The following is a 26694-nucleotide window of genomic DNA, read 5'->3' as shown; positions in this document are numbered from 1 at the left end:
ATAACGTACACTATCAACTCATCCCTTCGTGCCTTCGGGACCAATAATTATTACATATAAAATATGGCGTGTTAGCAACATCAATATTATTCGTGATGTTCTATGCAGTTAAATCAACAAAAGACACTAAACTACCACTATTCCCCCTCCATTAAAACATTCACACAGTTTAGAAATGCTGGTCAAGTTCTTGAACGACACACATATCGCCATTATCATACACACAAAACAATGCCTAACAATTTAGATTAGATTTCTTCCTTAATAACTATTATAGCTCTCCAATGCCAAATTGTTCGTTGCATTGGTAATATTTTTTCCCGCCGTGGCATCAAGCTACAAAAGTTATTAAACTATTGTCATTTAGCATGTGGGGAATCCTCGTCAGTTGCTGCTGTCTGCCAAGACCCTTAATATTTACACCGCGTTGTACATACCCATTTAACACCTCAGATCACACATCAGCTGATGTCCAGTTAGAGATGTGTGACCGGAAGTTTCATTGCTCAGTAAATATTTCATGTTTGATTTGTTTCTAACCGTAATTTTTTCCTTCGGGCTCTGTCGTTTAATTCTCCCAAATAAATAGCCAATTGTATCATTAGTTTCCCTGCAATATTATTTAAAACATTCTTCTCTGGAGTGTAGTTCTCGTCCTTTTTGTGAACTGGTTTATCTGTTATTTATTTTCTTTATTTTCCCATCTGAAAAATCAAATGACCAGGTCAAAGGTGGAGAGGGCCCTATTATTTAATTTGTACTTTATATTTTCATTCCGATACTCCAGAAGTGCCTTCTCCAGTACTTCCTGATTTTTTTGCCACCATTTCTTTCTTTTTTCTTTTTGAACTGGTTTATTTTCCTTATCATTGGTGCATATCGTACAATTAAGGCCTGTTAAGCCTCCTCCTTCCGTTATTGCACCTCTGAGTGAGATTCAAAGAACCTCAAACGCCTCCTCTTTTGCCCGCTCAGTGATTCAATCAGGTCGAAACCTTACCCCGATACATTCCGGGTATTGCTACTCTTTTTACTTTAATTACTTTATTTTGATTACGACCGGATCTTTATGAAAGGTATGTTACTAACATGACATTTTAACTTCGTCATCTGTCCTATCAATGCAGTGAACGCGTTTCAATTCACTGCCTTCCCACCAAATTGTTCATGTGTTTTAATTGTGATATAATTAATTTTCCTCCGGACACCATGCTTCTCTGATTCAAAAGTATGTTTATCCAGATTCTGAACAATCTTGTGTTTACATTTTACAGCTTCACTGATTATTTTTCCTGCAGTTTTGGTTTGTAGCTTCACCCAGACTTCCTCTGTGTTATCAATTGGTTTCATTATCTTAATTTTACCTGCATCTATTTTTATCAAGTCTTTTCCTGCAATCAGATTCTCATTTCCTGATAGTGCAAGTAATCCTCTTAATCTAACTTCTGGTCCAATATCTTTATTCGCTAAAGCTCCTTCTTCAATGTATTTAACGTTCCAAACATTATTTTGTTCTTTTTGCTGGTGGCATGCAGAGTTCGTTGGGCACTGGGACACTGCGGAACTATGCCGAGTCCATTTCAGCGCATGAATTTCAACGTAATTTCCTTCACACAACTGACTGATGCCGAGTAAAAATTTCTGTATCTGTTTATTCCAAGACCAGTTTAGTTCTGAACATACTGATTTACCACCTCATAACACTTGCCATTTATAACTTCTAATTGGTGTGAAAATCGGTTATGCAAAGTACAACATTTAGAAAAATACAAACACCAAAGGAAATTCACCAATCCTTATCAAACATATATACACTCATTCATTCTCTCTGATTTTGGATTTCTATTCTGTATGGTTTCACAAATCCTTATTAAGCATGCACTCATTTATCCACTGAGATCTTGGACCTCTATTCTATAGGGTTTTAGGTACTCTTAACAAAAATTGAGACCACTCCGTTCTGATCAATCTCTCTTATCCACTAGTTTTTTCATGCATCTGTTAATCTTTTCCACTCTTGTTTCACTGCTTCAACTCTCGTTGCCGTGTTTCAGAGCAAGATGATTATTCTAATTGCCATGTTTCGGAATTCTAACTTCTGTTCCTGGTTGTTCCTTTCAGGTCGACTCTGAAATTAAGGATAAGTAATCTTTCTGGGCCCTATCCAATGGCACAAAGGCAATATCTTCCTGTTTGAGTTAAGGGTCGATTGGTTATTGGTCTCTAAAGGTCTTTAGGTGTTCCTATTTCTCTAGGCTTTCCCTCACAATCTGCCTCACTAAGGATGGTTTATTTATTGGTCTCCTTTTATCAGTAATGGATGCAAGTTTTTAGTGCTGTCCCCAATACTTCCTGCAGCAATCTTCTCAGGGTCAGTGCATTCTAGTCTACTGATTTTCTCACCCAACCTGAGTTTATGTCCCCCCTGATCCACAGAATATCCTTACAAAAATCAATCAGACATGAATTTCGAAACTGAACTCCGCAGGTAAAGTTTGACTCCAACATAGACTAGAAACTTCTCATTTGCAAGCCTTTGTGCCGGTTAGAAACTTGTAAAATTCTAATCGTTGTTTGGGAACTAGAAACTTCTAATATTCTAGCCCCTGTGTCGGTTAGAAACTTCTAATATTCTATCCTCCACTGCTCAAGTAGAAACTTCTAATAGCCGAGCCTCACTTTACATCGAAACTTCTAATATTCTAGGCCTCCATGCTGGGCGCCAGAATTTTAAAAACTCACTGCTATTCTTAGAATTCCCCCTATACCAAAAAGGGACGACATTGTAAATGGTGAACAGTGATTCTCGCTCCCTGACTCCTGTGCAGGCTAATGTGGATGCTATCCAGGTCAAACTATGTTTTTAAGTTATCCACGGTGTAACCCACACCTTCACTGAAGTATTGTATCGACTTACCACTAAGTAGCATTGATTTCCTGGGTCCTGCGTGGCTAAGTAAGTAAAGTAGGCATGTAATAAGCAGTGTTTCAGGTTAAAAAAAAAAAGTTATTTTATTATTATATTTTTTCTTTAAAATATTCAATCACTGCTTTTACAGAACAGTAAAAAGATCCTGCTTCTGGAGTCTCCTGTTTGGTTGAAGAGACCTTCAGATCTACCTCGACAATCACTTTTCTTTAGCTTTTGGTCTTCCTTAGATGGATTCGCTGTTTTAGATCCACTGCTTTGCTCTATCCCTTTTCCATGACTAAGCAATGAGAGCTGACTCTGAGCTGACTCTGCTGGCTGTCCCCTTTGTTAGGGTTTATATATCTTTCTCACAGTTATTACGTTTTTATGACTTTATTGTAAAGTATATTTTATTTCACTTGGATTAGAAAAGGTATCTTTAATCTAGATTTGTCTAACACTACTAAGTATTCATTTTGAACATGACCTCAGCTCATAGATCTTTGATTACATTGCATACTTTGTGAAGTTCAAAAATGCTTTGATTTCAATGTGGTGTGACCTCTGAATTCTATAATTTCTGTATTTTTATTATTATCAAATTGTGTCCAGAGCTCATAATTTTGATTGATTTGGGTTTAATTTGTTTCTCATAGACACGTTGTCTCCAGCTTCCCATATTCACATCGTGTTAGCAGAATTTCACACCGAAGCATTTGCCACCTAATTCACCTGAATGCCTTATCCATTCTTCCCATCTGCTTACTTAACTTCAATGAAGGTGTGAAATATTGATTTTAGCTTTATACTAACAATCCAATTGGTGGTGACTTAACAGACTTACATCACATTTCAACATCTGTTACCTAATTCAACTGAAAACCTTATCCATTCTATCCATCGGCTTACCTATCTTAAAAAAGAGGTGCGAAACATTGCTTTTACCTGTATACTAAAATTCACTCGATTGTGACTTGAAAGAACTGTCTGTTTTGTGTGCTAAGCCTGTTTGTCAAAGGCTATCTGCATTTCGCAGCCCTCTTCTCCAGCTGCTGGTAACCCTTCGTGGATTTTTCCCTACATTCTCTCATGTTTCTTAGATCATGTATTGCCAGACTTCCATGTTTCTAATGCCATATCTTTCCATACTTTCAATTAAAATCTGTGACATTTTAACTTCGTGTGTATAACTGTCTGTGTGTCTGTGAGTGTGTGTCTTAGTGTCTCTGATTATGTGTGTTTTTGCATTCGTGTATCTGTGTGTTAGAGTGTGTATTCGTGTCAGATTGTGTGAGTGCGTGTATAAATGTCTGTGTGTGTGAGTGTGCATATTACTATCTGTGCGTGTGTCTGAGTGTGTGTATTAGTGTCTCTGTGTTTGTGTGAGTGTGTATTCGTGTCTCTGCGTCGGTCTGTGTGTGTGGATCAGTGTATCTGTTTTGGGGATGTAAATGTGTCTCTTAGTTTCTGTGTGTGTATTTGTGTCTGTGTGTGTGTTTCTGAGTGTGTATTAGTGTCTCTTGTGTCTGTGAGAGTGTGTATTAGTGTCTTTCTGTGTGTGTGTATGTGTGTGTTTGAGTGTATTACTGTCTCTATATTTGTGTGAGTGTGTGTATTAGTATACATTTATTTGACTTCGTCAACATCACGTCGACCATACTTGTAATGTCTTTCCCAGGCTGATGTATAATGTCATTCTTTATTTCCCTTCCACACAGTGAACCTCATCACAATTGTGATCCTGAAGAGAAGAAACTGTGGGTTGTCCAAATGTGTGACTTGTTACCTGGTGGCCATGGCAGTGGGGGATCTACTGGTCGTTATTCTCGACCTGATATTGAGACACATTCCCATTGTTTTTAAAGATCAGTTTTATTTCCTGCGGTACTCCCTCCCCGTGTGTAATATCCACGCCGTCCTGCTTTATGCAGCCACTGACTGTTCCGTCTGGTTCACCGTCACTTTCACCTTTGATCGATTTGTGGCCATTTGTTGTCCGAAGCTGAAAAGTAAATATTGCATCGAGAAAAGGGCGGCTGTGGTTCTGGGAACAGTGACTGTGCTGAGCTGTCTGAAGAACATTTTCTGGGGGTTTATGCTGACCGGTCTGTATCGGCTGATGAACCAGCCCTGGTTTTGTGATGTCACAGATGATGTTGTGAACTCTCGGGCCTGGGTCACAATCGAGTTCCTCCACAACATTCTAACCCCGGGGGTTCCATTTGCCCTGATTCTGCTGCTCAATGTTCTCACCGTCAGACACATTGTGGTGAGCAGCAGGGCCCGCAGGAGACTCCGGGCTCACAGCAGTGGGGAGAGCCCCACAGACCCAGAGATGGAGAGTCGGAGGAAATCCATCATTTTACTGTTTATTATCTCGGCCAATTTCATCCTGTTATGGTCAACGTTAATGTTTTATTCTATATGGTTCCGGATGTCGTTTCTGGTGTATAATTCTGTATTCTTACATTACTATGTTTTAGAATTGGGCTTCATGTTGCAGCTCCTGAGCTGCTGTACAAACACGGCGATTTACGCCGTGACACAAACTCAGTTCAGACAGCAGTTGAAGAATGTGCTGAAATTTCGTTAGTTCAATTCTTCAATTCATTAAATCGTGAGAGGAAACACAGCCACACAGCATCTCTCTCTCCCACCAACCCCCAACTGCCGGTGAAACTCACTATCCCCAGGCAGCTTCACCCTGATTTACCAGTCTGCATTACCAGGAGAGACAGTCGGTGGCTATCTTGCCACACTGCTTGGGCAATACAGCGCACCCAGATGGCCGGGAGGAGCAGCAGCCACTGCATGGAGAACAGCAGCGGACCTGGCGGACGGGAGGAAGAGGAGTAGGAACAACAGCCTTCACAATGGGGATAACAATTGGAAAATGTCTCAACATAAATAGATCCATTAACACCAGCCTCCCCGGAAAGGCGCAGGAATGTGCGACTAGGGGCTTTTCACAGTAACTTCGTTGAAGCCTACTTGTGAAAATAAAGTGATTTCCATATTACTGCCGATCAGTTGGGTGTGTGCCTCCCCATTGCCGATGAGCTGGGTGTGCGCCTACCCCCATTGCCGAACAGCTGGGTTTGTACATCCTCCCATTGCCGATCGGCTGGGTGTGCGCCACCCGTCATTGCCGATTAGCCTGGTGTGCGCCCACCCCCATTGCAGATCAGCTGGGTGTGTGCCTCCCCCACATTGCCGAACAGCTGGGTGTGTGCTTCCTCTCATTGCCGATCAGCTGGGTGTGCGCTACCTTTCAATGCCGATCAGCTGGTTGTGTGCCTACCTCCCATGGTCGATCAGATGGGTCAGTGTGTCACCGCCATGGATGATCAGCAGGTTGTGTGCTTCCCTCCATTGCCGATCAGCTTCGTGAGTGACTCTCACTAAAACACAGTCTGTGCAGCACAATGTGACACAGGCAGAGACACATAGAGAGACACAGACAGAGATACAGACAGATACAAGGACCTTTGCAGATTCACTCCCTCCCATCAATCACTGCCCTGTGCAGATTCACTCCCTCTCATCACTTACTGCCCTGTGCAGATTCACTCCCTCCTATCACACACTACCCTGTGCAGATTCACTCCCTCCCATCACTCACTGCCCTGTGCAGATTCACTACCTCCCATCACTCACTGCCCTGTGCAGATTCACTCCCTCCCATCACTCACTGCCCTGTGCAGATTCACTCCCTCCCATCACTCACTGCCCTGTGCAGATTCACTCCCTCCCATCACTCACTGCCCTGTGCAAATTCACTCCCTCCCATCACTCACTGCCTTGTGGAGATTCACGACTTCCATAACTCACTGTCCTGTGCAGAATCACTCCCTCCCATCACTCACTGCCTTGTGCAGATTGAATCCCTCCATCACTCACGGCACTGTGCAGATTCACTCCCAACACTCACTGCCCTGTGCAGATTCACTCCCTCCCATCACTCACTGCCCTGTGCAGATTCACTACCTCCCATCACTCACTGCCCTGTACAGATTCACTCCCTCCCATCACTCACTGCCCTGTGCAGATTCACTCCCTCCAATCACTCACTGCCCTGTGCAGAAACACTCCCTCCCATCACTCACTTCCCTGTGCAGATTCACTCCCTCCCATTACTCACTGCACAGTGCAGATTGACTGCATTCAATCACATACTTCCCTGTGCAGATTCCCTCCCCCCATCACTCACTGCCCTGTGCAGATTCCCTCCCTCCCATCACTCACTGCCCTATGCAGATTCACTCCCTCCCATCACTCACTGCCCTGTGCATATTCCCTCCCTCCCATCACTCACTGCCCTGTGCAGATTCACTCCCTCCCATCACTCACTGCCCTGTGCAGATTCTCTCCCTCCCATCACTCACTGCCCTGTGCAGATTCCCTCCCTCCCATCACTCACTGCCCTGTGCAGATTCACTCCCTCCCATCACTCACTGCCCTGTGCAGATTCACTCCCTCACATCACTCACTGCCCTGAGCAGATTCACTCCCTCCCATCACGCACTGCCCTGTGCAGTTTCTATCCCTCCTATCACTCACTGCCCTGTGCAATTCCCTCCCTCCCATCACTCACTGCCCTGTGCAGATTCACTCCCTCCCATCACTCACTGCCCTGTGCCGATTAACTCCCCCGCATCAATCACTGCCCTGTGCAGATTGACTCCCTCACATCACATTGGTGCAGCACGGCAGCATGGTGTTTAGCATAAATGCTTCACAGCTCCACGGTCCCAAGTTCTATTCCCGGCTGGGTCACTCTCTGTGCGGAGTCTGCACGTCTTCCCCGTGTGTGCGTGGGTTTCCTCCGGGTGCTCCGGTTTCCTCCCACAGTCCAACGATGTGCAGGTTAGGTGGATTGGCCATGCAAAATTGCCCGTAGATTCCTAAAAAGTAAAGTTAAGGGGGGGTGGGGTGTTGGGTTACGGGTATAGGGTGGATACGTGGGTTTGAGTGGGGTGATAATTGCTCCGCGCAACATTGAGGGCTGAAGGACCTGTTCTGTGCTGTACTGTTCTATGTTCTATCACTCATTGCCCTGTGCAGATTCACCCAATCCCATCACTCACTGATCTGTGCAGATTCACACCCTCCCATCACTCACTGCCCTGTGCAGATTCACTCCCTCCCATCACTCACTGCCCTGTGCAGATTCTCCCCATCCCATCACTCACTGCTCTGTGCAGATTCACTCCCTCCCATCACTCACTGCCCTGTGCAGATTCACACCCTCCCATCACTCACTGCCCTGTGCAGATTCACTCCCTCCCATCACTCACTGCCCTGTGCAGATTCACTCCCTCCCATCACTCACTGCACTGTGCAGATTCACTCCCTCCCATCTCTCACTGCCCTGTGCAGATTCACTCCCTCCCATCACTCACTGCCCTATGCAGATTCACTCCCTCCCATCACTCACTGCTCTGTGCAGATTCACTCCCTCCCATCACTCACTGCACTGTGCAGATTCACTCCCTCCCATCACTCACTGCCCTGTACAGTTACACTCCCTCCCAACACTCACTGCCCTGTGCAGATTCACTCCCTCCCATCACTGACTGCCCTGTGTAGATTCACCCTCCCATCACTCACTGACCTGTGCAGATTCACTCCCTCCATCACTCACTGCCCTGTGCAGATTCATTCCCTCCATCACTCACTGCCCTGTGCAGATTCACTCCCTCCCATCACTCACTGCCCTGTGCAGAATTGGGCTTCATGTTGCAGCTCCTGAGCTGCTGTACAAACACGGCGATTTACGCCGTGACACAAACTCAGTTCAGACAGCAGTTGAAGAATGTGCTGAAATTTCGTTAGTTCAATTCTTCAATTCATTAAATCGTGAGAGGAAACACAGCCACACAGCATCTCTCTCTCCCACCAACCCCCAACTGCCGGTGAAACTCACTATCCCCAGGCAGCTTCACCCTGATTTACCAGTCTGCATTACCAGGAGAGACAGTCGGTGGCTATCTTGCCACACTGCTTGGGCAATACAGCGCACCCAGATGGCCGGGAGGAGCAGCAGCCACTGCATGGAGAACAGCAGCGGACCTGGCGGACGGGAGGAAGAGGAGTAGGAACAACAGCCTTCACAATGGGGATAACAATTGGAAAATGTCTCAACATAAATAGATCCATTAACACCAGCCTCCCCGGAAAGGCGCAGGAATGTGCGACCAGGGACTTTTCACAGTAACTTCGTTGAAGCCTACTTGTGAAAATAAAGTGATTTCCATATTACTGCCGATCAGTTGGGTGTGTGCCTCCCCCATTGCCGATGAGCTGGGTGTGCGCCTACCCCCATTGCCGAACAGCTGGGTTTGTACATCCTCCCATTGCCGATCGGCTGGGTGTGCGCCACCCGTCATTGCCGATTAGCCTGGTGTGCGCCCACCCCCATTGCAGATCAGCTGGGTGTGTGCCTCCCCCACATTGCCGAACAGCTGGGTGTGTGCTTCCTCTCATTGCCGATCAGCTGGGTGTGCGCTACCTTTCAATGTCGATCAGCTGGTTGTGTGCCTACCTCCCATGGTCGATCAGCTGGGTCAGTGTGTCACCGCCATGGATGATCAGCAGGTTGTGTGCTTCCCTCCATTGCCGATCAGCTTCGTGAGTGACTCTCACTAAAACACAGTCTGTGCAGCACAATGTGACACAGGCAGAGACACATAGAGAGACACAGACAGAGATACAGACAGATACAAGGACCTTTGCAGATTCACTCCCTCCCATCACTCACTGCCCTGTGCAGATTCATTCACTCTCATCACTCACTGCCCTGTGCAGATTCACTCCCTCCTATCACTCACTGCCCTGTGCAGATTCAATCCCTCTCATCACTTACTGCCCTGTGCAGATTCACTCCCTCCTATCACACACTACCCTGTGCAGATTCACTCCCTCCCATCACACACTGCCCTGTGCAGATTCACTACCTCCCATCACTCACTGCCCTGTGCAGATTCACTCCCTCCCATCACTCACTGCCTTGTGGAGATTCACGACTTCCATAACTCACTGCCCTGTGCAGAATCATTCCCTCCCATCACTCACTGCCCTGTGCAGATTGAATCCCTCCATCACTCACTGCCCTGTGCAGAATCATTCCCTCCCATCACTCACTGCCCTGTGCAGATTGAATCCCTCCATCACTCACGGCCCTGTGCAGATTCACTCCCAACACTCACCGCCCTGTGCAGATTCACTCCCTCCCATCACTCACTGCCCTGTGCAGACACACTCCCTCCCGTCACTCACTGCCCTGTGCAGATTCACTCCCTCCCATTACTCACTGCACTGTGCAGATTCACTGCATTCAATCACATACTTCCCTGTGCAGATTCCCTCCCTCCCATCACTCACTGCCCTGTGCAGATTCCCTCCCTCCCATCACTCACTGCCCTGTGCAGATTCACTCCCTCACATCACTCACTGCACTGTGCAGATTCCCTCCCTCCCATCACTCACTGCCCTGTGCAGATTCACTCCCTCCCATCACTCACTGCCCTGTGCAGATTCACTCCCTCCCATCACTCACTGCCCTGTGCAGATTCACTCCCTCACATCACTCACTGCCCTGAGCAGATTCACTCCCTCCCATCACGCACTGCCCTGTGCAGTTTCTATCCCTCCTATCACTCACTGCCCTGTGCAATTCCCTCCCTCCCATCACTCACTGCCCTGTGCAGATTCACTCCCTCCCATCACTCACTGCCCTGTGCCGATTCACTCCCCCGCATCAATCACTGCCCTGTGCAGATTGACTCCCTCACATCACATTGGTGCAGCACGGCAGCATGGAGTTTAGCATAAATGCTTCACAGCTCCACGGTCCCAAGTTCGATTCCCGGCTGGGTCACTCTCTGTGCGGAGTCTGCACGTCTTCCCCGTGTGTGCGTGTGTTTCCTCCGGGTGCTCCGGTTTCCTCCCACAGTCCAACGATGTGCAGGTTAGGTGGATTGGCCATGCAAAATTGCCCGTAGTTTCCTAAAAAGTAAAGTTAAGGGGGGGGTGTGGTGTTGGGTTACGGGTATAGGGTGGATACGTCGGTTTGAGTGGGGTGATAATTGCTCCGCACAACATTGAGGGCGGAAGGACCTGTTCTGTGCTGTACTGTTCTATGTTCTATCACTCATTGCCCTGTGCAGATTCACCCAATCCCATCACTCACTGCTCTGTGCAGATTCACACCCTCCCATCACTCACTGCCCTGTGCAGATTCACTCCCTCCCATCACTCACTGCCCTGTGCAGATTCACTCCCTCCCATCACTCACTGCACTGTGCAGATTCACTCCCTCCCATCACTCACTGCCCTGTACAGTTACACTCCCTCCCAACACTCACTGCCCTGTGCAGATTCACTCCCTCCCATCACTGACTGCCCTGTGTAGATTCACCCTCCCATCACTCACTGACCTGTGCAGATTCACTCCCTCCATCACTCACTGCCCTGTGCAGATTCATTCCCTCCATCACTCACTGCCCTGTGCAGATTCACTCCCTCCCATCACTCACTGCCCTGTGCAGATTCATTCCCTCCATCACTCACTGCCCTGTGCAGATTCACTCCCTCCCATCACTCACTGCCCTGTGCAGATTCACTCCGTCCCATCACTCACTGCCCTGTGCAGATTCACTCCCTCCCATCACTCACTGCCCTGTGCAGATTCATTCCCTCCATCACTCACTGCCCTGTGCAGATTCACTCCCTCCCATCACTCACTGCCCTGTGCAGATTCACTCCCTCCCATCACTCACTGCCCTGTGCAGATTCACTCCCTCCAATCACTCACTGCCCTGTGCAGATTAACTCCCTCCCATCACTCACTGCCCTGTGCAGATTCACACCCTCCCATCACTCACTGCCCTGTGCTTATTCACTCCCCCATCACTCACTGCCCTGTGCAGATTCACTCCCTCCCATCACTCACTGCCCTGTGCAGATTCCCTCCCTCCCATCACTCACTGCCCTGTGCAGATTCACTTCCTCCCATCATTCACTGCGCTGTGCAGATTCCCTCCCTCCCATCACTCACTGCCCTGTGCGGTTCACTCCCACCCATCACTCACTGCCCTGTGCAGATTCACTCCCTCCCATCACTCACTGCCCTGTGCAGATTCCCTCCCTCCAGTCACTCACTGCCCTGTGCAGATTCACTCCCTCCCATCTGGGCAGCCCGGTAGCATGGTGGTTAGCATAAATGCTTTACAGCTCCAGGGTCCCAGGTTCGATTCCTGGCTGGGTCACTGTCTGTGCGGAGTCTGCACTTCCTCCCCAACAACACCAGCGGCAATTTGTAGTTATCCAGTTGTAGCAGTCTGATAGCCTCAATAATTTAAATAAATATGTCACACAATGTTTATAATTGTTTCTCAGCCAATTACTTCCCGCCTTCCATCATTTAAATAACTGAGACATCTTCAGTAGGAACAGACAGAGAGAGCACATTGTATTCCACCACATAGCACCGATATTTCTTTTTTTTTTTTTTTTTAAATTTAGAATACCCAATTCATTTTTCCAATTAAGGGGCAATTTAGTGAAAATAATCAGATTCTTGTCATGGTGATTCGATTTCAAAATAATCAGTTTAGTTAATTGTGAGCAGAAATGTATCGTTCAATTTATTATGTGTTTACAGGAATTACTGACTCTATTTGAAAGAAATCTCTTGTGATTACTGTCTGAACAATATTTAGAATACGCCTGTGATTATGGGATAAACAATCCTTTAATAATCACATTCAAAGTTGCAATTAAAAGTTATTTGTTATTTACTGTGTTAAACGGACTGAAAACTAACTTGATTTTCCGGCAGTGTGCGACCCCGGCAGCGGGATTCTCCATTCCACCAGCCTGTTTTCCAGCGAATCGCCCCCCGGCAGCGGGATTCTCCGTCCCACCAGCCTGTTTTCTGGCGTTGTGCATCCCCCGGCAGAGGGATTCTCCGTCCCGCCAGCCTGTTTTCCGGCGGTATGCGCCTCCCGGCAGCGGGATTCTCCGTCCCGCCAGCCTGTTTTCCAGCGATGCGCGCCCCATGGCAGCGAGATTCTCCGTCCCGCCAGCCTGTTTTCCAGCGATGCGCGCCCCATGGCAGCGAGATTCTCCGTCCCGCCAGCCTGTTTTCCGGTGATGCGCGCCCCATGGCAGCGGGATTCTCCATCCCGCCAGCCTGTTTCCCGGTGGTGTGCGTCCCTCGGCAGGGGGATTCTCCATCCCGCCAGCCTGCTTTCCGGTGGTGTGCGTCCCCCGGCAGTGGGATTCTCCGTCCCGCCAGCCTGTTTTCCAGCGATGCGCGCCCCATGGCAGCGGGATTCTCCATCCCGCCAGCCTGTTTTCCGGCGGTGTGTGCCCCCCGGCAGTGGGATTCTCCGTCCCGCCAGCCTGTTTCCCGGTGGTGTGCGTCCCCCGGCAGTGGGATTCTCCATCCCGCCAGCCTGTTTCCCGGTGTCCGCGCCCCCAGGCAGCGGGATTCTCCATTCGCGCAGTTGTTCAATGGGTGCACCGCGCTGCCATTGTGACCACCCCCAGACTGTCGGGAAACCCGCGGGCGTGAATGAGCTGCCGGTGAAGCGGAGGATCCACCGACGGAGAATCCAGCACAGGAACTTTGAAAAGGGATCTGTTGCAGTGACTGATATTCTCTACAGGCCCCGGAGCAAACTCACCCCCTGCTCTGCGGTTGGGTCTCTCTGGGGTTGGGTAACTCTGGAGTTGGGGTCTCTCTGGGGTTGGGTGATATCTGGGGTTGGGTCTCTCTGGGTTTGGGTGATCTCTTGGGTTGGGTCTCTCTGGTGTTGGGTGATCACTGGGGTTTGGTCTCTCTGCGGTTAGGTCTCTCTGGGGCAGGGGGATATTTGGCGTTGGCTGATATCTGGGGTTGGGTCTCTCTGGGTTTGGGTGATCACTGGAGTTGGGTCTCTCTGCGGTTGAGTCTCTCTGGGGCAGGGGGATATCTGGCGTTGGGTGATATCTGGGGTTGGGTCTCTCTGCGGCTGGGTGACCTCTGTGGTTGGCTGATATCTGGGGTTTGGTCTCTCTGGGTTTGGGTGATCTCTGGGGTTGTGTCTCTCTTGGGTTGGGTGTTAGAACATAGAACATAGAACACTACAGCGCAGTACGGGCCCTTCGGCCCTCGATGTTGCGCCGACCTGTGAAACCATCTGAAGCCTATCTGACCTACACTATTCCATTTTCATCCATATGTCTATCCAGTGACCACTTAAATGCCCTTAAAGTTGGTGAGTCTACTACTGTTGCAGGCAGGGTGTTCCACACCCCTACTACTCTCTGAGTAAAGAAACTGCCTCTGACATCTGTCCTATGTCTATCTCCCCTCAATTTAAAGCTATGTCCCCTCGTGTTGGTCATCACCATCCGAGGAAAAAAGACTCTCACTGTCCACCCTATCTAACCCTCTGAATATCTTATATGTCTCTATTAAGTCACCTCTCAGCCTTCTCCTCTCTAACGAAAACAACTTCAATTCCCTGAGCCTTTCCTCGTAAGACCTTCCCTCCATACCAGGCAACATCCTAGTAAATCTCCTCTGAACCCTTTCCAAAGCTTCCACATCCTTCCTATAATGTGGTGACCAGAACTGCACGCAGTACTCCAGGTGCGGCCGCACCAGAGTTATGTACAGCTGCAGCATGACCTTGTGGTTCCGAAACTTAATCCCCCTGCTGATAAAGGCTACACACCATACGCCTTCTTAACAGCCCTATTAACCTGTGTGGCAACTTTCAGGGATTTATGTACCTGGATGCCGAGATCTCTCTGTTCATCTACACTACCAAGAATCTTGCCATTAGCCCAGTACTCTGCATTCCTGTTACTCCTTCCAAAGTGAACCACCTCACACTTTTCTGCATTAAACTCCATCTGCCACCTCTCAGCCTAGCTCTGCAGCTTATCTATGTCCCTCTGTATCCTATAACATCCTTCATCATTATCCACAACTCCACCGACCTTCGTGTTATCTGCAAATTTACTTACCCATCCTTCTACATCCTCTCCCAGGTCATTTATAAAAATGACAAACAGTTGTGGCCCCAAAACAGATCCTTGCGGTACACCACTAGTAACTGAACTCCAGGCTGAACATTTGCCATCAACAACCACCCTCTGTCTTCTTTCAGCTAGCCAATTACTGATCCAAACCGCTAAATCACCTTCAATTCCATACTTCCTTATTTTCTGCAATAGCCTACCGCGGGGAACCTTATCAAACGCCTTCCTGAAATCCATATACACCACATCAACAGCTTTACCCTGATTTGGTGATCTCTGTGGTTGTGTCTCTCTGGGGTTGTGTGTCTCTGGGGCTGGGTGATATCTAGGGCTGGCTGATATCTAGTGTTGGGTCTCTCTGGGGCTGGGTGATCTCTGGGGTTGCGTCTCCCTGGGGCTGTGTGATATCTGGAGTTGCGTCTCCCTGGGGCTGTGTGATATCTGGAGTTGGGTCTCTCTGGTGCTGGGTGATATCTGGGGTTGTGTCTCTGGGGTTTGGTGATATCTGGGGTTGGGAGATCTCTGGGGGTGGGTCTCTCTGGGGTTGGGTGATTTCTGGGTTAGTGTGATATCTGGTGGTGGGTGATCTCTGGGGTTGGGTGATATCTGGGGTTGGGTCTCTCTGGAGCTGGGTGTCTCTGGGGATGGGTGACCTCTGGGGTTGGGTCTCTCTGGGGTTGGGTGATATCTGGGGTTGGGAGATATCTGGAGTTGTGTCTCTCTGGGGTTGGGTGATATCGGGGTGGGGGTGATATATGGCTGGGTGTGATATCGGGGTTAGGGTGATATCGAGGAGAGGGTGATATCGGGGTGGGGATGATATCAGGGGTGGGGGTGATATCGGGATGGGGGTGATATCCGGAAAGGGGGTGATATCGGGGAGGGGCTAATAGCGGGGAGGGGGTGATATCGGGGTGGGGGTGATATCGAGGAGGGGTGATATCCGGGGAGCTGGTGATATCGGGGAGGGGGTGATGAAATGAAATGAAAATTGCTTATTGTCACAAGTAGACTTCAATGAAGTTACTGTGAAAAGCCCCTAGTCGCCACATTCCGGCGCCTGTCCGGGGAGGCTGGTACGGGAATCGAACCGTGCTGCTGGCCGGCTTGGTCTGCTTTAAAAGCCAGCGATTTAGCCTTGTGAGCTAAAGCAGCCCCTGGTCAGGGAGGGGGGATATCGGGGTGGGGGTGATATCGGGGAGGGGGTGATATCGAGGGAGGGGGTCAGGGCGGAGATGCGGTTTCCATGGAGACATTACCTCCCCGAAGTCTCCCAATGGGCAGCAGAAGCCATCGCGGCGCATGCACCACATCCATCCCAGCATCCCCTGTGTGTCAGCGGCGGCCATCTTATGTTGCCTGGGGAGACCCGGCCGCCATCGTGTGTCACCAGGGGAGACTCGGCCGCCATCTTGTTTTGCCAGGGGAGACCCGGCCGCCATCTTGTGTTGCCAGGGGTACGCGGCGGCCATCTTGTGTTGCCAGGGGTACCCGGCCGCCATCGTGTGTCGCCAGGGGGAGACCCGGCGGCCATCTTGTGTCGCCAGGGGGAGACCCGGCGGCCATCTTGTGTCGCCAGGAGAGACCCGGCGGCCATCTTGTGTCGCCAGGGGAGACTCAGCCGCCATCTTGTGTTGCAAGGGGATAACCGGCCGACATCTTGTGTCACCAGGGGAGACCCGGCCGCCATCTTGTGTTGACAGGGGAGACCCGGCAGCCATGGAAGAGTGACACCCAGCTGATCGGCCATGGGGGGAGTCACACCCTTCTGATCGGCCATGGGGGGAGTCACACCCAGCTGATCGGCCATGGGGGGAGTCACACCCAGCTGATCGCCCATGGGGGGTCACACCCAGCTTATAGGCCATGGGGGGGAGTCACACCCAGCCGATTGGCCATGGGGGTGTCACACCCAGCTGATCGGCCATGGGGGGAGTCACACACAGCTTCTCGGCCATGGTGGGAGTCACACCCACCTACCGACTGTCCCTCCTGGTAGTGTCGAATTCTAAATCAGGGTGACGCTGGCTGGGGATGGTCAGTGTGGCTGGCAGTGGGAGGAGAGAGATGCCGTGTGTGTGGGGGGCTTTCCACTCAGCATGGAATGAATGGAACTAACGGGAAATGTCAGCACCTTTTTCAATTGCTGCCTGAACTGAGTCTGTGTGACGGCATAAATGGCAGTGTTTGTGCAGCAACTCAGGAGCTGCAGCATGAAGCCCAATTCCTGAAAATAATAAGCTAACAATACAGCGTAATACCCCAGATCATACATCCGTTTACATATAGAAGAAACCATTATCGTTGACCATAAGAGGATGAAATTGGCGGAGATAATAAACAGTAAAATGATGGATTTCCTTCGACTCTCCATCTCTGGGTCTCTGGGACTCTCCCCACTGCTGTGAGCCCGGAGTCTCCTGCGGGCCCTGCTGCTCACCACAATGTGTCTGACGGTGAGAACATTGAGCAGCAGAATCAGGGCAAATGGAACACACGGGGTTAGAATGTGGTGGAGGAACTCGATTGTGACCCAGGCCGGAGACCACAGAACACCGTCTGTGACACCACAAAACCAGGGGGCGTTCCTCAGCCAATACCAACCGTTCAGCATAAACCCCCAGAAAATGTTCTTCAGACAGCTCAGCACAGTCACTGTTCCCAGAACCACAGCCGCCCTTTTCTCGCTGCAATATTTACATTTCAGCTTCGGACAACAAATGGCCACAAATCGATCAAAGGTGAAAGTGACGGTGAACCAGACAGAACAGTCAGTGGCTGCATAAAGCAGGGCGGCGTGGATATTACACACGGGGATGGACCACAGGAAATCAAACTGTTCCATAAAAACAATGGGAATGTGTCTGAATATCAGGTCGAGAATAACGACCAGTAGATCGCCCACTGCCATGGCCACCAGGTAACAAGTCACACATTTGGACAGCCCGCAGTTTCTTCTCTTCAGGATCACAATTGTAATGAGGTTCACTGTGAGGAAGGGAAATAAACAATGAAATTATACATCAGCCTGGGAAAGACATTACAAGTATGGGCGACGTGGAGCTCACAAAGTCAAATAATTATAGACTATAACAGTCACTCACACACATACAGTCACACAAACACTCAGACAAACACTAACACATTCGCACACATACAGAGACAGTAATCCACTCACACAGAGACACTAACACACACAAACACACACACAGATACTAATGCACACACAGGCACTAACACACAGACACTAACACTCACACAGACACTCACACGCAGACACAAACACACAGACACTCACACTCACACAGTCACTAATATATAAAGACACTAACACACACAGACACTAACAAACACACAGACAATAACACACACAAAGACACGAACACTCACATAGACGCTAACACACACAGACACTAATACACACATAGACATTAACGCACACAGAGACTAACACTCACACAGACACTAACACACACACAGACATTAACACTCACACATACACTAACACACACACACACTAACAAGCACACAGACACTAACACACACACACAGACATTAACACACACACATAAACTAACAAACACACAGACACTAATACACACACAGACACAAACACAGACAGACACAAACACAAACACAGACACTAACACACAGACACTAACACACACACATACAACAACACACACAGACAGCAACACACAGACACTAACACACAGACACTAACAGACACACACAGACACTAACACGCACATACACTAACACACACAGACACTAACACACACACAGTCACGAACACACACAGACACTAACACACAGACACTAACACACACACAGACACTAACACAGAGACACTAACACACAGACACTAACACACACACAGACACTAACACGCAGGTACACTAACACACACAGACACTAATACACACACTGACACTAACACACAAACAGACACTAATACACACACACAGACACTAACACACATACAGACACTAACACACGCACAGACACTAACACACACACAGACACTAACACACAAACAGACACTAATACACACACACATACACTAACACACATACAGACACTAACACACGCACAGACACTAACACAGACACTAACACACACAGACACTAACACACACACACAGACAATAAAACACAGAAACTAACACACACAGACACTAACACACACGGACCATAACACACACACAGACACTAACACAGAGACACTAACACACAGACACTAACACACACACAGACACTAACACGCAGATACACTAACACACACAGACACTAATACACACACTGACACTAACACACAAACAGACACTAATACACACACACATACACTAACACACATACAGGCACTAACACACAGGCACTAACACTCGCACAGTCACTAACACACACAGAGACTAACACACACACAGACTAACACACACACAGACACTAACACACATACACATACACTAACACTCACACATACACTAAGACACACACACAGACACTAACACACACATACACTAACACTCACACAGACACTAACACACAGACACTAACAGACACACACAGTCACTAACACGCACATACACTAACACACACAGACACTAACACACACACAGTCACTATAACACACAGACACTAACACACACACAGACACTAACAGACACACACAGACACTAACACGCACATACACTAACACACACAGACACTAACACACACACAGTCACTAACACACACAGACACTAACACACAGACACTAACACACACACAGACACTAACACAGAGACACTAACACACAGACACTAACACACACACAGACACTAACACGCAGATACACTAACACACACAGACACTAATACACACACTGACACTAACACACACACATAATTACCAGGGTTGTCTCTACTCCCCTTCTTGAACAAGGGGACAACATTTGCTATCCTCCAGTCTTCCGGCGGCACTATTCCTGTCGACAAAGACGACATAAATATCAAGGACACAGGCTCTGCAATCTCCTCCCTGGCTTCCCAGAGAATCCTAGGATAAATCCCATCTGGCCCAGGGGACTTAACTATTTTGACATTTTCTAAAATTGCTAACTCCTCCTCCTTTTGAACCTCAATTCCATCTAGCCTGGTCGACTGAACCTGAGTGTTCTCCTCGACAACATTGTCTTTCTCCAGTGTAAACACTGAAGAAAAATATCCATTTAATGCTTCCCCTATCTCCTCTGATTCCACACACAACTTTCCACTACTATCCTTGATTGGCCCTAATCTTACTCGAGTCATTCTTTTGTTCCTGATATACCTATAGAAAGCCTTAGGGTTTTCCTTGATCCTATCCGCCAACGACTTTTCGTGTCCTCTCCTCGCTCTTCTTAACTCTCCCTTTAGGTCCTTCCTGGCTAACTTGTAACTCTCAAGTGCCCTAACTGAGCCTTCATGTCTCATCCTAACATAAGCCTTCTTCTTCCTCTTGACAAGTGCTTCAACTTCCTTAGTAAACCACGGCTCCCTTGCTCGACAACTTCCTCCCTGCCTGACAGGTACATACTTATCAAGGACACGCAGTAGCTGTTCCTTGAAAAACCTCCACATTTCGATTGTACCCATCCCCTGCAGTTTCCTTCCCCATCCTATACCTCCTAAATCTTGCCGAATAGCATCATAATTGCCTTTCCCCCAGCTATAATTCTTGCCTTGCGGTATATACCTATCCCTGCCCATTGCTAAAGTAAACATAACCGAGTTGTGATCACTATCACCAAAGTGCTCACCTACATCTAAATCTAAATCTAACACCTGGCCGGGTTCATTACCCAGTACCAAATCCAATGTGGCCTCGCCCCTTGTTGGTCTGTCTACATACTGTGTCAGAAAACCCTCCTGCACACACTGCACAAAAACTGACCCATCTATAGTACTCGAACTATAGTATTTCCAGTCAATATTTGGAAAGTTAAAGTCCCCCATGCACACGCACAGACACTAACACACACACAGATACTAACACTCAGACACTAACACAAACACAGACACTAACACACACACACACACTAACACACACACATACACTAACACACAGATATTAACACACACAGACACAGGCACACACACAGACACTAATACACACAGAGACACAGAGACACTAATGCACACACTCACAGACACACAGAGACACTAATATACACACACAGACACACAGAGACACTAATACACACACTCACAGACACAGAGAAACACTAATACACATACTGACTTACACAAAGATAGACTAATACACACACTCACAGACACACAGAGAGACTAATACACACACTGACAGATACAGGGACACTAATACACAAACACAGACACAAGAGAGGCAAATACACACCCACTGACAGACACAGAGAGTCTAACACACACTCACAGACACACAGAGACACTAATACACACACTCACAGACACACAGAGACACTAATACACACACTGACAGACACACAGAGACACTAATACACACACTGACAGACACACAGAGATACTAATACACACACTGACTGGCACAGATACACTAACACACAATGACAGACACAGATAAACTAATACACACACTGACAGACAGACAAATACACTAATGCACACATTCACAGACACACAGAGTCTCTAATACACACAATCACAGACACACAGACACACTAATACACACACTGACACAAACACACAGATATTAACACACACAGACACTAACACACACACAGACACGAACACACAGATATTAACACACACAGACACTAACACACACATACACTAACACACACACTGACACTAACACACACACATGCACTAACACACACACACATACACTAACACACACACACATACACTAACACACACACACAGACACTAACACACAGACACTAACACACACACAGACACTAACACACAGACACTAACACACAGACACTAACACACACACAGACACAAACACACACAGACACTAACACACACAGACACTAACACACACAGACACTAACACAGACACTAACACACACACAGACACTAACACACATACACTAACACACAGACACTAACACACGCACAGACACTAACACACACACATATACTAACACTCAGACACTAACACAAACACAGACACTAACACACACACACACACTAACACACACACATACACTAACACACAGATATTAACACACACAAACACAAGCACACACACAGACACTAATACACACAGACACTAAAACACACACAGACACAGAGACAATAATGCACACACTCACGGACACGCAGGACACTAATACACACACTCACAGACACACAGAGACACTAATATACACTCACATACACACAGAGACACTAAAACACACACTCACAGACACACAGAGAGATTAATAGAAACACTGACAGATACAGAGACAATAATACACACACACACTCAAGAGAGGCTAATACACACCAACTGACAGACAGAGAGACTGACACACACTCACAGACACACAGAGACACTAATACACACACTCAATGAGACACTAATACACACTCACAGACACAGACACTAAAACACACTCACAGACACACAGATACACTAATACACACACTCACAGACACAGAGAAACACTAATACACACACTGACTTACACACAGAGACACTAATACACACACTCACACACAGAGACACTAATACACACACTGACAGACACACAGAGACACTAATACATACACTGACAGGCACACAGAGACACTAACACACAATGACAGACACAGAGAAACTAATACACACACTGACAGACATTCAAAGACACTAATGCACACATTCATCGACGCAGAGACAATAATATACACACTCACAGAAACACAGAGACACTAATACACACACTTAGAGACACAAAGAGACACTAACACACTCACAGACACACAGAGTCTCTAATACACACACACAGACACACAGAGACACTAATACACACACTGACAGATACAGAGACACTAAAACACACACTCACAGACACACTAACACACACAGACACTAACACACAGATATTAAAACACACAGACACTAACACACACAAAGGCACTCACACACTGACACTAAAACGCACAGACACGAGTAAACACACAGACACTAACACACACACAGACACTAACACACACAGACACGAAAACACACACAGACACTTACACAGAGACACTATCACACAGACAGACACTAACACACAGACACTAACACACACAGACACTAACACACACAGACAGCAACACACAGACACTAACACACAGATACTAATGCACATACAGACACTAACACACAGACAGACACAAACACACACACTGACACTAACACAGAGGCACTAACACACAGACACTAACACAAACACAAACAGTTAATAACACACACAAAGACACTAACACACACACAGACACTAACACACAAACACTAACACATACACAGACACTAACACACACACACAGACAATAACACACATACAGACACTAACACACGCACAGACACTAACACAGACACTAACACACACACAGACACTAACACACACACAGACAATTAAACACATACACTATCACACACAACGACACTAACACACAGACATTAACACACAGACAGAAACTAACACACACATACACTAACACACACAGACCCTAACACACACACAGACACTAACACACACACCCAGACACTAACACACACACAGACACTAACACACACACACAGGCACTAACACACTGACACTAACACGCACACAAACACACACACAGACACTGACACACAAACAGACACTAACACACACACACACACACACACACACACACACTAACACACACAGACACTAACACACAGACAGATACAAACACACACACAGACACTAACACAGAGACACTAACACACATACAGTAACACAAACACAAACAGATAGCAACACACATACACTAACACACTGACACTAACACACTCACAGACACTAACACACAGACACTAACACACACAGACAGACAACAACACACACAGACAGCAACACACAGACACTAACACACAGGCACTCACAAACACACACTGACACTAACACGCACATACACTAACACACACACAGACACGAACACACACACAGACACGAACACACACACAGTCACTAACACACACACACACTAACACACACAGACACTAACACACACACAGACACTAACACACAGACACTAACACACACACAGACACTAACACACACACAGACACTAACACACAGACACTAACACACACACAGACACTAACACACACACAGACACTAACACGCACACAGACACTAACACACAGACACTAACACACACACAGACACTAACACACACACAGACACTAACACACAGACACTAACACACACACAGACACTAACACACACACAGTCACTAACACACACACAGACACTAACACACACACAGACACTAACACACACACACACTAACACACACAGACACTAACACACACACAGACACTAACACACAGACACTAACACACACACAGACACTAACACACACACAGACACTAACACACAGACACTAACACACACACAGACACTAACACACACACAGACACTAACACGCACACAGACACTAACACACAGACACTAACACACACACAGACACTAACACACACACAGACACTAACACACACACACAGAAAATAACACACACACTGACACTAACACGCACAGACACTAACACAGGCACACAGACACTAACACACACATAGACACTGACACACACGCAGACACTAACACACACACAGAAACACTCACACACTCACTTTTCCAGGAGACTCATCCGGAGTGAGACTCATCCAGAGTACGGGATTGAAACTTTGTAATTTGGTGCAGTCAGGTAAATCAGCAAAGGTAAGTGGAAAATCTAATTCTGCTGTTTTACAGTTAAAAGTGCAGTGTGGAGCTTAGTGTCTGATTGGTTGAAGCTGCCCCCACCCTAATTGCTGAGAGGCAGTTATCTGTCAATCACCTGAGGCCTGTTTAGGGGCACACTGTATTCTTCTCTTTGAAGTTAAGGTATTTTTTGAGTCATCGGTTAGCTGAGGTCTGTATAAAAGACAGACAGACTAGCGCACACAGTAAGCGAGCACTTTTCCAGGAGACTCATCCGGAGTGGGGGATTGAAACTTGGTAATTTGGTGCAGTGAGGTAATTCGGTGCAGAGTGTGAGGAGGTGCTTTTTAACCCTGGTAGTGACTGGTAAGTAGTCTCTCTTTTTCTTTTCATTGTCTAATTTATTTATTTTTATTTTGAAATTCTAGTTGTTTAAGTTTACCAAGGGTTTAAGACATGGCAGGAGATCCCAGACCCGTGTCATGCTCCTCGTGTGCGATGTGGGAGCTCAGGGACACGTCCACTGTCCCTGGCTCCTTCACGTGCAAGAAGTGTGTTCAGTTGCAGCTCTTGTTAGACCGCTTGACGGCTCTGGAGCTGCGGATGGACTCACTTTGGAGCATCCGCGATGCTGAGGAGGTCGTGGATAGCACGTTTAGCGAGTTGGTCACACCGCAGGTGAAGGTTACTGAGGGAGATAGAAAATGGGTGACCAAAAGAAAGAGCAAGAGTAGGAAGGCAGTGCAGGTGTCCCCTGCGGTCATCTCCCTGCAAAACAGATATACCGCTTTGGATACTGTTGAGGGAGATGGCTCACCAGGGGAAGGCAGCAGCAGCCAGGTTCATGGCACCGTGGCTGGCTCTGCTGCACAGCAGGGCAGGAAGAAAAATGGCAGGGCTATAGTGATAGGGGACTCGATCGTAAGGGGAATAGACAGGCGGTTCTGTGGACGCAATCGAGACTCCAGGATGTTATGTTGCCTCCCTGGTGCAAGGGTCAAGGATGTCTCGGAGCGGCTGCAGGACATTCTGGGGGGGGGGGGCGGTGAACAGCCAGCTGTCGTGGTGCACATAGGCACCAACGATATAGGTAAAAAAAACGGGGTGAGGTCCTACAAGCGGAATTCAGGGAGTTAGGAGTTAAAATAAAAAGTAGGACCTCAAAGGTAGTAATCTCAGGAGTGCTACCAGTGCCACGAGCTAGTCAGAGTAGGAATGTCAGGATAGATAGGATGAATGCGTGGCTCGAGAGATGGTGCAAGAGGGAGGGATTCAAATTCCTGGGGCATTGGGACCGGTTCTGGGGGAGGTGGGACCAGTACAAACCGGACGGTCTGCACCTGGGCAGGACTGGAACCGATGTCCTAGGGGGGGTGTTTTCTAGAGCTGTTGGGGAGGGTTTAAACGAATGTGGCAGGGGGATGGGAACCGATGCAGGAAGTTGGAAGGTAGTAAAACAGGGACAGAAGCAAAAGAAAGTAAGGGGAAAAGTGCAAGGCAGAGAAGACATAGTCAGAAATCTAAAAGGGCGACAGTACAAGGTACAGTGACTGAGGGGAGCTCAGTGAATAGGCCCAGTAATAACAAAAGGAATAATACTGGAGATGTTAAGATTCAAAACAGAGGTAAAAAAACCAAAATAAGTGTACTTTACCTGAATGCTCGTAGTATTCGGAATAAAGTAAATGAGTTGGTGGCACAAATCATCGTAAATGACTATGATTTAGTGGCCATTACTGAAACATGGTTAAAGGATGGTCACGACTGGGAGTTAAATATCCGAGGGTATCAAACAATTCGGAAGGACAGAGTGGATGGTAAGGGAGGTGGTGTTGCTCTGTTATTTAAGGATGACGTCCGGGTAATAGTAAGGG

General features: G+C 47.6%; 1 protein-coding gene across 1 annotated transcript in view; it reads right to left on the bottom strand.

The window, feature by feature from the left end:
- Positions 1–1137: 1137 nt before the first annotated feature.
- Positions 1138–26694, bottom strand: part of LOC119960444 (protein mono-ADP-ribosyltransferase PARP14-like) — an 89999-nt gene continuing 64442 nt past the window's right edge. The window contains exon 8 of the mRNA XM_038788168.1: positions 1138–1412. Coding sequence (XP_038644096.1) covers positions 1138–1412 — 275 coding nt within the window. The remainder of the gene's footprint in view (positions 1413–26694) is intronic.

This window comes from Scyliorhinus canicula, unplaced genomic scaffold (genome assembly GCF_902713615.1).
Source record: "Scyliorhinus canicula unplaced genomic scaffold, sScyCan1.1, whole genome shotgun sequence".
Classification (NCBI taxonomy): Eukaryota; Metazoa; Chordata; class Chondrichthyes; order Carcharhiniformes; family Scyliorhinidae; genus Scyliorhinus; species Scyliorhinus canicula.
Note: the sequence above shows the minus strand (reverse complement) of the source record. Positions and strands in the feature narration are given on the sequence as shown.